Source organism: Meles meles, chromosome 4 (genome assembly GCF_922984935.1).
Source record: "Meles meles chromosome 4, mMelMel3.1 paternal haplotype, whole genome shotgun sequence".
NCBI classification, from domain to species: domain Eukaryota; kingdom Metazoa; phylum Chordata; class Mammalia; order Carnivora; family Mustelidae; genus Meles; species Meles meles.
The window spans coordinates 31,686,614-31,700,609 of record NC_060069.1 but is presented as its reverse complement, the minus strand read 5'-3'; the positions used below and the strand labels follow the sequence as shown (position 1 = coordinate 31,700,609).

The following is a 13,996-nucleotide window of genomic DNA, read 5'->3' as shown; positions in this document are numbered from 1 at the left end:
ATTCTCTGTCTAGTCCAGATCTTAACCCACAGTTTTTATAGTGTGAGGGGCATGGGGGCGATATCAAACAGTAGTTATCTAAAGTGATGCCTTCTGTGTGCGTCACTTTAGGGAAGATCAGAATGAGCCTTCTCACATCTGGTCAGGACATGCATTAACCTCTGCAGAGCCTGGAACACATGGCTCTGATGAAGAGAATTGGGGGAACAAATATGGAGTCCATGTTGTCAGCTCTCCTATGCCTATGAACCGGAAAGTGGATCCTCACCAAACACCAAATCTGCCACTCCCTTGATCTTGGACTTCCCAACCCCCAGAACTGCAACAAATCAGTGTTGGTTGTTTAAGCCACCCAGGCTGTGATATATTTGTTATAGCAGCTTGAATAGAACAAGCTAAGACAATAGCAATATGATTGAGAACTGACTTCCCATTAGAACAATGGAAGCCAGAGGTTATGAGAAGGAGCCCTACAATCCAACAACCCCTCCAGGATTCTTATCTTTCTGGTGAGTTATTCCCGTTTTTAAAATTACATAATGGCCCTTTTCATTCCTAGAAATGCTTTTGTGTTAAAGACAATTACATCTTATTTCAGTATGGCTATACTTACTTACTAGCTTACTTTTGCTAAGCATATCTTTAACTGTGGCTCATTTTTCTTCTAGGGTCCCAATATTATGAAGGGGTCTCAAGTCTACTTTCAACCTTAAACTAGTCCAGTGCCATGTTTTCTGTTTAGGGGGTGGGTTTTAAAACCTGAGGTTTCTAGCCATTTGTCCCTCCCTCCCAAGGCTTACTGCTCTGGCTCTTAAGTGTCCCTTTGATTTCTGAAACTTGAGGATTTCCTGGTCTTTATTTCATGTCCAGCTATGTGACAATTTCCCTTCCTAATTTACCCAGCATTTCTTTGTTTGTAGCAGGGGAATATGATGGGTTTTCCCCTAAAGTCCTGGGCAGTAGTGATGACTGTTTGCCATGTTGCTGGAATGGATTCTCGAACTCACACTTTAAATCAAAGACCCTCATCCTTGGCTGCATATTGGGATCACCTGGGAAACTTCAGTAAGTACTGATTCCTGGATCCTTTGCAAGAAATTCATTTAGTTGGTCTGAGATGACACATTAACATTGGGGCTTTTAAAGGCTCCCCAAGTGATTCTAATGCAGTCAAGGCTAAGAACCCCTGCTTACACTTCAGCAACAACCACTCCAAGCTGTGAGTTCCACTGAGGCTTCGGCAGGCTTGGGAGGTGGTGGTCTTACTAGGCAACAGCTGGACATGTTTTGTAGGTTTCTCCACTCCTCATCTTTATTTCTGGTCCATTTGCGTGTTATCCTGGTGGATCGGGTCAGATAATTTTTCTCCATCTTCAGTGTGTTCCCCACTGACACTCTAGGCTTTAGAGGTTTTAACTAGGGTGAACAAGTCTCTGAATTAGACTTCTGCTTTTGTCTCTGTATCTATCTACTCCAATATTTTTCCTGTTAAAGAGGTCAGCTCTAACAGAAATGTTGGCTTGTTGGTTTAAGATGCCCAAATGCAGTGTATTTTGCAACTTTTCATTTTGATTCATTGCTGGTCTTGACCTTTTTCAAGTTTTCCACAAACTGTGCCTATTGATGAGTCATAAAAATGTCCTGGGCAGTAACTTGTGCTGTGTGCTAATGAAAAAATTAAGCATGTCCATGATACTCCTTTTAATTTTACAAGGAATTTGTAACTTTGGTGCAGTAGTGACGTGTGAGAAATGGCATTAAGCTGTGAAAAACAAAACTCACTGTTCTTATTTAAGAGTGGATGGTAGATTTAACTGTTGGGGCTGCTGGGTTGCTTGATATTCTTTGTGGCTGAGTGAAAAAAGTTTCTTAAGGACTCTACTGATTTCCAGATACTTAGTTAAAAATCTTTTCCTTGAAAGGTCAGCTATTCTATTGGGTAGGAAGACAGACTGGTGTGTTTGATCGTCCGGTGAGCCATTGACCTTCATGATATTCCTTTGCTTTTATTCCTGGAAGCTGTTCTACAGATTGCACTTTAGTTTCTTTCTTTTCTTTTAAGATTTACTTATTTAAGAGAGAGAGAGATTGAGAGCATGCAAGTGTGAGTCGGGGGGTATCAGAGAGAGAGACTCTCAAGCAGATTCCCTGCTGAGCATGGATGCCAATGTGATACTCTATCTCACGACCCTGAGATCATGACCTGAGCCAAAATCAAAAGTTGGACGCTTATTCAGCTGAGCCACCCAGGAGTCCCTGCACTTTGGTTTCAAATGGGAAACAGGAATTGGTTATCTGAAGATTTGATAAGTAGTCACCCAAAGCGCATGCTCTACTGAAATGGATTACCCTGTCTTCACTTATGAAAGACAGAAACTTATAAAACATTTGAATAGATAATACATATATGTGGCTTAAAAATTGAAAAAGCTCAGAATGGTATATGATAGGGGCGCCTGGGTGGCTCAGTCATTAGGCTTCTGCCTTTGGCTCAGGTCATGATCCTAAAGTCCTGGGATGGAGCCCCGCTCAGGATCCCTGCTCAGTGGGAAGCCTGCTTTTCCCTCTCCCTCTGTGTTCCCTTGTGTTCCCTTTCTCTCTTATCTCCTTCTCTCTGTCAAATAAATAAAATCTTAAAAAAAAAAAAAAAAGGTATATGGGGGTGCCTGGGTGGCTCAGTGGATTAAAGCCTCTGCCTTCAGCTCAGGTCATGATCCCAGGGTCTTGGGATCGAGCCCGGCATTTGGCTCTCTGCTCGGCGGGGAGCCTGCTTCCTCCTCTCTCTGCCTGCTTCTCTGCCTACTTGTCATCTCTGTCTGTCAAATAAATAAATAAAAAATCTTTAAAAAAAAAAAAAGGTATATGATAATAAACAGGTCCTGTCAGTATCAGCTGTGCTAAACCATGTTGATTCTGTGTACTCTTGATACGATGTGATGAAAATGGCACTTTACTTCTGTGGTTTTCCTTCCAAAAATTCATAACACTGGTCTAATCATGAGGAAAATTCCATTAGAGGGGCAGCCTATAACATATTTGACCATTAGTCCTCAAAACTGCCAAGGTTATCAAAAACAAGGAAAGTCAAATTGTCACAGACAAGGGGAATCTAAGGAGACAATAATTAAATTTAATGTTGAATCCTGAATGGAATCCTGGGACAGAAAAAAGACATTAGGTAAAAACTTTTTAAAAATCTAATACCCAACTTTTGTAGCAACATGGACGGGACTGGAAGAGATTATGCTGAGCGAAATAAGTCAAGCAGAGAGAGTCAAGTATCATATGGTCTCACTTATTTGTGGAGCATAACAAATAACATGGAGGACATGGGGAGATGGAGAGGAGAGGGATTTGAGGGAAACTGGAAGGGGAGATGAACCATGAGAGACTATGGACTCTGAAAAACAACCGGAGGGTTTTGAAGGGGCGGGGGTGAGAGGTTGGGGGAACCAGGTGGTGGGTAACAGGGAGGGCACGTACTGCATGGAGCACTGGGTGTGATGCCAAAACAATGAACACTGTTATGCTGTAAATAAACAAATTAAAAAAACAAAAAAAAAAACTTTTAAAAAATCTGAGTAAATTGCAGACTTTAATAGTAATGCATTCATATTGGTCTCATTAAATGTGGTGAAAGTATCATACAAATGTAAGGTGTTAATAATGGCAGAAACTATAAGGTGTAGAGAACTCCTCTGCAGTATCTTCTCATTTTCTGTGTAAATCTAAAACTGTTCTAAAAAATAATGTATTCTTGGGACGCCTGGGTGGCTCAGTTGGTTAAGCGGCTGCCTTCGGCTCAGGTCATGATCCCAGCGTCCTGGGATCGAGTCCCACGTCGGGCTCCTTGCTCAGCAGGGAGCCTGCTTCTCCCTCTGCCTCTGCCTGCCACTCTGTCTGCCAGTGCTTGCTCGCTCTCTCTCCCTCTCTCTCTGACAAATAAATAAATAAAATCTTAAAAAAAAAAAAATAATGTATTCTTTAGAAAGTCTTCCTTTCCTGAACCTCCAATACCCTGGTCTAGGGTCTTGTGACTCCTTTGAGAGAGATTTTATGCCAATATAAACACAATATATGTATATCCCTCTTTCTTCTGCTAAAAAGAAAAAAAGTGGCAACATATGTATGTAGTATTATTTCACTTAAGTGTATTTGGTGATTTTTCCATATTATCTCATGTTCATTATTATTCATAGTATTTCATTATATAGCTATACAACAGTTTAACTGATCTCCTGTTGTTGGGTAGTTAGGTTGTCTTGTTTGACTGCAGGTGATTAGTTTATAATAACCCTATCATTTGGAACAGAGCAGGTGGGAGTTGGGGTTTGGGGTGGTGGGGGAGGGAATAGTCAAGTTTTATTTTGGTTTGATTTATTTATTTATTCATTTATTAATTTAATACTCCACTTATTTATGGAAGAGGATTTGAGGGAGATTGTTTAGTTATTTAAATCTGTTTGATGAATATCTCAGAGATGCCTCCTGTGTACTAATCATAATGCTGAGTAAGTGCGGGTGATACAGAAATGTCTTAAGGTTCAGGTCCAGATCTTAGCTCATGGTGAAAGAGATAGTCCCAAGTCCCAAGAATATAATCATATTTTTGTAGTCTTTGCTAACACTGTGCTGCAGAAACACAAACGAGGAAGTGACTAAACTAGACATTTTGAGTTTTAGATGTCATTCCAGATGAACTCAAAAGGCAGTTGAATGTTCATGGTTGACTCATTTGGTTGGTTTTTGTCCTCAAGGAAGGGAAAGTCCTCAGTTTTCTTTTGTCCGTGGTACCTGGAGTCAGAGACTTTATGTTTGTAGAGCAGACTTAGCCTGCCTCCACTCTAAGGCAGCCTCTGGGAGATGTCCTGTCGATTGCTTACCTTCATAAGCAGTGAAGAATACTCAGTAGCATGATTTACTTATGCTTCAGTATGCATTCAGGGAAAGTATTGGATACTGTGGTTCGGTGAAGCTACTACACACAGTTGTGGAACCATTGTTAATTTTTTCCCCCAAGGAATGGTTCATCCAGGAGAAGGCATGGGCAGGGAAAGGGATGAAGTGTTAATGCTTTTCACTGGTTCCTTTTCGTGACAAGGCTTTCTTCCATGAGCTAGAAGTCTAGCTTCAAAGACTGGCTCTCTTTTGCTTATTTAATTATATACTTAGTTTTAATTACAAAATAAATACATGATTGCATTTCCACAAGATATTCAAACACTGTTTGCCTTGACTCCAATTCCATTCCATTCCACAGAAGGAATCATTTATTGCATCATTTGGTGTATATGGAAAATGTATGTGTGTGTATATTTGTGTTTTACATTATTGTCCTACAAAATACACTATCCTCTTACTTGATTTGTTCACTTAGTAAAATGTATTAGATAATATTTCAAGGCATGACATGTTGATTGACCTATTCCATTTTTATGGCTATAAGAAAATTAGTTCAAACTTTCTGCTATTGTTAGCCTTCTAGATTGTTACCATTTTTGATTTATGATTATGAACAGGGCTGTAGTGACCCCTTTGTACATTGTGGGGGTTTCTCTGGGTTATTAAGAAGTGATTTTGCTACTCATAAGTTTTAGGGATTTTAAATTTTGCCAGATACTTATGATGCATTGTTAACATGAGAAACACAAGTTGTAGATTTGAATGGATAGTGTCATATCATTTATGTTGGAAGAAAAGCCCAGATATGTCACAGGAACATATTCTATTGGCTAGACTGGTAATAATTGAAAACCTTCAAGAAGATACTAGATTTGAGAATGCTGGTCAAAGGGACTTTGGCCTTTTCAGTGATATTTAGGTTTTTATAAGAAGAATGTGTGTATGTCCTATTCGAATTATAAATAGTTACCAATAAAAATATAAAAATGTTTAAATAATTTTTATCTATCTTTATGTCTAAGGCATAGAATAGTCCTGTTTTTAACCACATACTGACCATTTAAAATTTTGATCATGTGTTGGAAAAAACAACAGTATTTTTCAAAAAGTAGAATTAGGTGATGGTAGGTGAGGGTCATGTTCTTTGGCCACTGTTATCCCAGTCAAGTATTTAATCATCTTGGGTTTTCTGGATTTTACAGTAAAAAGCTATCTCTTATTGTAGCTTTCTGTTTATAATATTTAGATTCTAGTACAAGTAACTAAAATTTTAAAAATTTTTACTACTGACTTTAATACTCTTTAATGTAAAATAGAGTATTTAGATATTGCCAGTGTTGTATGAATACAGTAAACAATTGCTTCAATTATGTGACTCCAGAGAATAGGTGTCTTTAATACGTAATTTTTTTTTTCTTCAAGAGATGTGAAAGCTGGAAATATTCTTCTTGGAGAAGATGGCTCAGTACAGATTGCAGGTAATGATTAGTATTTCTTTTTATTTAACGGTCAGTAGAACCACCTTACCTATGTTTTGTGTTTGCAGAGCTAGTTTTCTCTTCTAGTCCCTGGACTGTCTCTAGTCAAACAGCCTGTATTGGCACATCCCTGCTGACTCTCAAGATATCTTCCACTATTCATCCTTCATTGGACATTTTTCTGTCCATTAATCATTACTTTCCAGTTATCACTCCTCACTCCTGTGGAGTCATCTTCTGTGGGTTCTCACAGCGTTCTGTGCTTTCCTTTGAAGGAGAAGAAGTCAGGAATCCCCACCATGTGTATGAATGAATATTGCTATGGAGGAGTGATACTGAGCTGCCTCTGTCCTGGGGCGATTAGGGTATTTGCCAGTTAGGAGGAGGCATCTGAGAGGCGGAAGGGAAGTGCACTGTGAGCAGACTCAGAGCTGAAGAGATAAGAGTTGGTGCCCAGGGCCTACCAGGCAGCCATGCTGGTGAAATGCCCCTCCTGCAAGCTGAGACTCCAGAGTGGTTGTACCACAGGATTGTTAAACAAGCCACTCATCGGAGGCCTCAGCTTGGTCCCACACCACTGGGATGGTCAGGTGTTTGGCAGGAGGAAAATAATCACCCAGACCCTAAATTGTTTCTTTAGCTTTAGAGGATAATTTAGGTGCACATCTTCATTCATGTCCCAACCTAAGGAAATACTTTAATAAAGCCACATAATGCTTCAGCATAAAAGAAGATATTGATAAATTTGACTCCCTTAAAATTCATAGCTTCTATTTAGTGAAAGAGGAACAAATGGTTTATCACCATTAATAAGCAGGAAGGCAAACCACATAGTAAAGAGGATATTTGCAGCATGAAATAACTGATATCGGGCTCAAATTTAGAGTACATAAAGAACCATTAAGAAAAATCAGATAAGGGCGCCTGGGTGGCTCGCTTGGGTAAGCAACTGCTTTTGGTTCAGGTCCTGGGGTCCTGGGATCGTGTCCGACATCTGGCTTCCCCTGCACGGGGAGCCTGCTTCTCCTCCTTCTGCCTGCCACTCCCCCTACTTGTGCACGCTCGCTCGCTCTCTCTCTGTGTCAAATAAATAAATAAAATCTTTTTTTAAAAAAAGAAAAATCAGAGTAAAAATGGGCAGAAGATGGGCACCTGGGTGGCTCAGTTGGTTAAGTGACTGCCTTTGGCTCAGATCATTATCCTGGAGTCTCAGGATCAAGGCCTGCATCAGGCTCTCTGCTCAGTAAGGAGTGTGCGTCTCCCTCTGACCCTACCCCCTCTCGTGCACTTTCTTTTTTCCTCTCAAATAAATAAATAAAGTCTTTTCCCAAAAAATGGGCAGAAGACTTCCCAAATGAAGACGGCAAAACATAAATGTAGTAAAAGATGTTCAACGTCACTAGTAATCAGTTAAATGCCTATATGGTAGGCATGCCTTGTAGATATTGTGGGTTTTGGTCCAGACCACCACAGTAAAGCAAATATTGCAGTAAAGCAAATCAAATGGTTTCCCAGTGTGTATAAAAGTTACGTTTAGGCGCCTGGGTGGCTCAGTGGGTTAAAGCCTCTGCCTTCGGCTCAGGTCATGATCCCAGGGTCCTGGGATGGAGCCCTGCATCGGGTTCTCTGCCCAGCAGGGAGCCTGCTTCCTCCCCTCTCTCTGCCTGCCTCTCTGCCTACTTGTGATCTCTGTCTGTCAAGTAAATAAATAAAATCTTTAAAAAATAATGATAAATAAAAGTTATGTTTACACTATTCTATAGCCTATTAAATGCACAATACAGTATTTAAAAAATGCATACTTTAATTAAAAATACTTTATTGCTAAACATGCTAACCATCCTTTGAGCTTTCAGTGAGTCATAATCTTTTGCTGGGAGAGGGTCTTATCTCTGTGTTAATGACTGCTGACTGATCAAGGTGAGAGCTGCTGAAGGCTGGGGTAGCTGTGGCAGATTCTTAAAAGAAGACAATGACATTTACTACATCAGTTGACTCTTCTTTTTATGAATGATTTCTCTGTAAGCATGCAGTGCTGTTTTCCCACAGAACTTCTTTCAGAATTGGAGTCAGTCCTCCGAAACCTTGCCTTATCAACTGAGTTTATGTAATATCCAAAATCTCTGTTGTCATTTCAGCAATCTTCACAGCATCTTTACCAGGAATAGATTCTATCTTGAGAAACCACTTTCTGTGCTCATCTGTAAGAAGGAACTCCTCATTCGTTCAAGTTTTATCATGAGTTGCAGCAATGCAGTCCCATATGCAGGCTCCACTTCTAATTCTGGTTCTCTCGCTGTTTCCACCACATCTGCACCTGTGCTCTCCACGGAAGTCTGAACCCCTCAAAGTTGTCCATGAGGGTTGGAACCAGCTTCTTCCAAATTCCTGTTAATGTTGTTATTTTGACCTTTTCCCATGAATCATGAATGTTCTTAATGGCATCTAGAATAGTGAATTCTTTCTAGAAGGTTTTCAGTTTACTTTGCCCAGATCCAGGGGAGGAATCACTAGCTTAATAGTATGTTTGTTAAATAATAAGACTTGAAAGTCAAAATTACTCCTTGATCCATGGGCTGCAGGATGGATGTTGTGTTACCAGGCATGAAAACAATATTAATCTCATTGTACGACTCCATTGGAGCTCTTGGTTGACCAGGTGCATTGTCAGTGAGCAGTAGTATACATATATATTTTTAAAGATTTTACTTATTTTAGAGAGAGAGCATGTTGTGTGTATGAACAGAGGAGAGGGAGAGAATCTCAAGCAGACTTGGCACTGAATGCAGAGCCCAACATGGGTCTTGATCTCATTAATCCTGAGATAAAACCTGAGTCAGAACTGAGTCAGTCGAATGCTTAACCAGCTGAGCCACCCAGGTGCCCCAATGAGCAGTAATATTTTGAAAGGAGTCTTTTTTTTCTGAGCAATAGGTCTCAACAGTGGGCTTAAAACATTTAGTAGACCTTGTTGTAAACAGATGTGCTGTCTCCAGGTTTTATTCTTCCATTTACAGAGCACAGGAAGAGTAGATTGAGCTTCATTCTTAAGGGCCCTAGCATTTGTGGACCAGTAAATGAACATTGGTTTCAACTTAAAAGTCTCCAGCTGCATTAGCCCCCAGCAAGGGAGTCAACTTGTCCTTTGAAGCTTTGAAGCTAGGTATTGACCTCTCTAGCTAATTAAGTCGAAGATGGCATCTTCCTCCAGTAGAAGGCTGTTTTGTCTACACTGAAAATACATTGTTTAGTGTAGCCACCTTCATGAATTAACTTAGCTAGATCTTCTGGATAATCAGTACTTGCTGCTCCACCATGCACTTTTATGTTATAGAGATGGCTTCTTTCCCTAAACCCCATGAACCAACCTCTGCTAGCTTTGAGCTTTTCTTCTGCAGCTTCCTCACCTCTCTCAGCCTTCTTAAAATTGAAGAAAGTTAGGATCTTGCTCTGGATTAGGGTTTGGCAAGGAAATGATGGGGCTGGTTTGATCTTCTATCCAGACCACTAAGACTTTCTTCACATCAGCAATAAGACTGTTTCGCTTTTCTTATTTTTGTGTTCACTGGAGTAGTAGCGCTTTTAATTTCCTTTGAGAATTTTTTCTTTGCATTCACAACTTCCCTGACTGGTACAAGAGACCTAGCTTTTTCCCATGTCGGCTTTCAGCGGGCCTTCCTTACTGAGCTTAATCATTTCCAGCTTTTGATTTAAAGAGAGACTGTGTGACTCTCCCTTTCACATGAACACTTAAGAGGCTGTTGTAAGGGTCTTTAATTGTCCTAATTTAACTGTTGTTGTGTCTTAGGGAATGGGGAGGCCTGAGGAGAGGGAGAAAGATGGAGGAATGGCTGGTCAGTGGAGCATTCAAAACACAACATTTATTAAGTTCTCCATCTTATAAGGACCTGGTCTGTGGTGCCCCCCAAACAGTTACAATAGTAACATCAGAAGTCACTAATCGCAGGTCACCATAGCAAATACAATGGTAATGAAAAATGTCAAAATATTGCAAGAATTAACAAAATGTGACAGAGATAAGAAGTAAGCAGATGTTGTTGGGAAAATTGTGTCAATATACTTACTCAGTGCAGGATTGCCATAGACCTTCAGTTTGTTAAAAAAACAAAAAACAAACAAACAAAAAAAAACCAACACAGTATTTGTGAAGCCTAGTGAGGGTGAAGCATTAAAAACGAGGTATTCCTGTGAAATAACATTAGGATACCAAGTTATACTGACTGACCTGGCCTAAACATCTGACACTGCAGTTGTTAGTGTCATTGTAAATCAAGGGAAAAAAATCTCCTGTTCCAGTGGTGAGAGAATAAATGAGTACAAACACTATATTAAGTTGAAGTATGCATATCCTAAAACTTTGGCTTCTAGGTGTATGGCATAGAGAAGATCATGGTTATGTGTGTCCCAGTGCTCCTAAGCATTGAAATTGTGAAATAGTCCCAATACCCTTCAATAGTAGAATGAACAAATACAAATAAATTGTGGTTAATTTATGCATTGGAATATAGATAGAACTACATAGTGATGAATGTAGATAGAACTACAACTTCATTCAAAAGCATTAATAAATTATACAAAGATAAGGTGAAAGAAAACAGTTGAAAAAGAATATATAGCATATGATTTCATTTATATAGGTTCAGAACCAAGCACAATTATGCTTATTGTTTAGAAAGATAAAACCAACTGGTCAAAACAAAACACACAAACTAAAGAAGAGGGGATTCTGGTGAAGTAGGAAATACCAGGAATCTCTCCACATCTAGACAACAGCTGAACCAGCAGAATGTGTCTGATGTAACTTTTATAATTCTGCAGTTCCTCCAAAGGTTTGTAAGTTCTAGGGGAAGATTTGGAAGGTAAATTGCGGTAAATTTCAGTCAGTTTCAGAGCTGTGTATCCCCTAGCCATCAGGCTGCTGGCAGGCAAGCAGCTATGCACCTGTTTTTGGAGCAGCTTGCACACACCCTGTGGCACCCACAGTGGGCAAAAATGGACCCTGTCTTCGAAATACCATGGATCTGTGCTCTGATCACTGATTGCTGCTTCTGATCACATTGGTGCAGATAAAGAGGCAGACAACCATTGTTGTGGCACACCCTCCCCAAATGACTTCCAGGGACTTAAAGGAGCAGCACCTTTTTTTTTTTCCTTCCCTTCGTTTTTCTCTTCTTCCCACTTTTAGAGCCAGACATTAAAAAATAACTACATTGGTGGGGAAAATTGGAAAGTGACTGTACATGCCAGGAAAAGGTGCGGAAAAGTCCTGAGAAGAGCTTATTTATACTTCGGGTTGATGCTTGACACAGAGATAGTCTATAACAACCAAAATAAAACAACAAAACCTAAGCATCAAACCCTGAGAAAGGGAGATAATCTGATTTCCAGAATAACTACATCATTAGACTCAAATGTCCAGTTTTCAACAAAAGAAATCAAAAGGCATTCAATGAACAGTAAAGTATAATCCATTCAAAGGAAATAAATAATAGAAACTGTCACTGAAAAGGTCCTGACAGAAAATCTATTAGACAAAGAAAACCAAAGGAAGATGTGAATAAACTCAAGAAAACGATGTGTGGATAGGAGCTACCAATAAGGAGAAAGGACTAAAAAACAAAAAAAGAAATTCTGGAGCTATAAAGTACAGTAACTTGTATTATGAAATGAAAAGCCCACTAGAAGGATTCAAATGCAAATGCAGATTTGAACTGGCTGAAAAAAGAATTGATGAATTTGAAGATGGGAAAATGGAAATTATCATATCTAAGGAACAGGAAGGACAAAGATTGAAGATAAGTGAACAGAGCTCAAGGGATCTGTTTGACACCATCAAGCAGACCAACACACATGTGGGAAGTTCCAGGAGAAGAGAGAAATGGGCAGAGAAAATATTTGAATAAAGAATGGCTATAAACTTTATGGAAAACATGAATATAAACATCCATGAAGCTCAGTGATCTCCAAGTAAGATGAACTCTAAGAAACCTACACAAAGATACATTATAATCAAACTTATAAAAGCCATAGAAAAAGAATCTTGAAAGCAGGAAGGTAGAAGTGACTCACCATCTACGAGGTATCCTTAATATGGCTATCAGCAGGTGTCTTATCAGAAACTTTGGAGACCAGAAGGCAGGAGGCCAATATATTCAAAGTGATAAAAGAAAAAATTTGTCAATCAAGAATCCTGTATCTGGCAAAACTGTCCTTCAAAATAAGGGATAAATTAAGATATTGCCAGATAAACGAAAGCTGAAGAAATTTGTTTCTGATAGACCTGTCTACAAGAAATGCTCTCAGGAATCCCACAAGGTGGAATGAAAGGACACTAGACAGTAACTCGATGCAGTATGAAGAAGTAAAGATCTATCTCATAAAGGTAAATACATGGGCAAGTATAAAAGTTAGTATTGTTGTAACAGTGGTTTGTGACTTCACTTTTTTTTCTACATGATACATTACTAAAACCAGTGGTTCAAAAGTTAATATTACTGATAGCTGGTTTGTGAATCCAAAACATGTTTTCTACTTAAGAGACCAGTGTATTTAAAAGAATTATTGGGGCACCTGGGTGGCTCCGTCATTGTGTGTCTGCCTTTGGCTTGGGTCATGATCCCAGGGAACTTAGATCGAGCCCCACATCGGGCTTCCTGCTCAGCAGGAATCCTGCTTCTCCCTCGTCCACTCCCCCTGCTTGTGTTCCCTCTCTTGCTGTGTCTCTCTCTGTCAAATCATAAGTAAAATCTTAAAAATAAATAAACGTTTTAAAAGAAAGAATTATCAGTTCATGTTTTTGAGCACACAGTATGTTAAGATGTACTTTTGTGACAGTAACCAACAGAGGTGGGAACAGTGCTGTAAAGAAGAGATTTCGTGTTACTGAAGTTAGGCTGGTCTAAATTCAAGATTTTTTTTTAAGTTTTTTTCTTTTTTAATTAAGTAATCCTTATGCCCAACATGAGGCTTGAACTCACAACCCCAGGATCAAGAGTCGTGTGCTCTACTGACTGAGCCAGCCAGGCACCCCTAGGCTGGTATATATTCAAATTAGAGTGTTGTAACTTTATAATATTAAATGGAATCTCTATGGTACCAAAAACAAAATAGTTAATATAAACAAAAGGAAATGAGAGAAAAATTAAGCATTTCACAACAGAAGTCAACTGAACAGAAAAGCAATACAGGAAATGAGGGACAAAAAAACCATAAGACATATGGAAAACAAATAGGACAATGACAGAAGTCAGTCCTTTATCAGTAGTTGCTTCAAATGTAAGTGGGTTAACTCTCTAATCAAAAGACAGAAATTGGCAGAAAAGGTTAAAATACTTAATCCAACTATATGCTGTCTGTAAGGGACTCATTTTAGATCCCAGACAGAAATACATTGAAAATGAAAGGAAAGGAAAAAGATATTCTATGCAAAATATAACCATGTTTCTCATGTCAGAGAAAATAAACTTTAAGTAAAAAAGGGTTACAGAACAAATAAGGACTAAAAAAAAAAACAAAACAAAAAAAAGGACTTTACCTATTAACAAAAGTTTCAGTATAGCAAAAAGATATAACAGTTATAAATATTTGTATACATA

At 39.1% G+C, this 13,996-nt stretch overlaps 1 protein-coding gene across 3 annotated transcripts in view; it reads left to right on the top strand.

The window, feature by feature from the left end:
- OXSR1 (oxidative stress responsive kinase 1) overlaps positions 1-13,996 on the top strand; it is a 101,960-nt gene that overhangs the window by 46,976 nt on the left and 40,988 nt on the right. For all 3 annotated transcript variants that reach the window (XM_046002263.1, XM_046002262.1, XM_046002261.1), the window contains one exon: positions 6,325-6,380. In XM_046002263.1, coding sequence (XP_045858219.1) covers positions 6,325-6,380 — 56 coding nt within the window. The remainder of the gene's footprint in view (positions 1-6,324; positions 6,381-13,996) is intronic.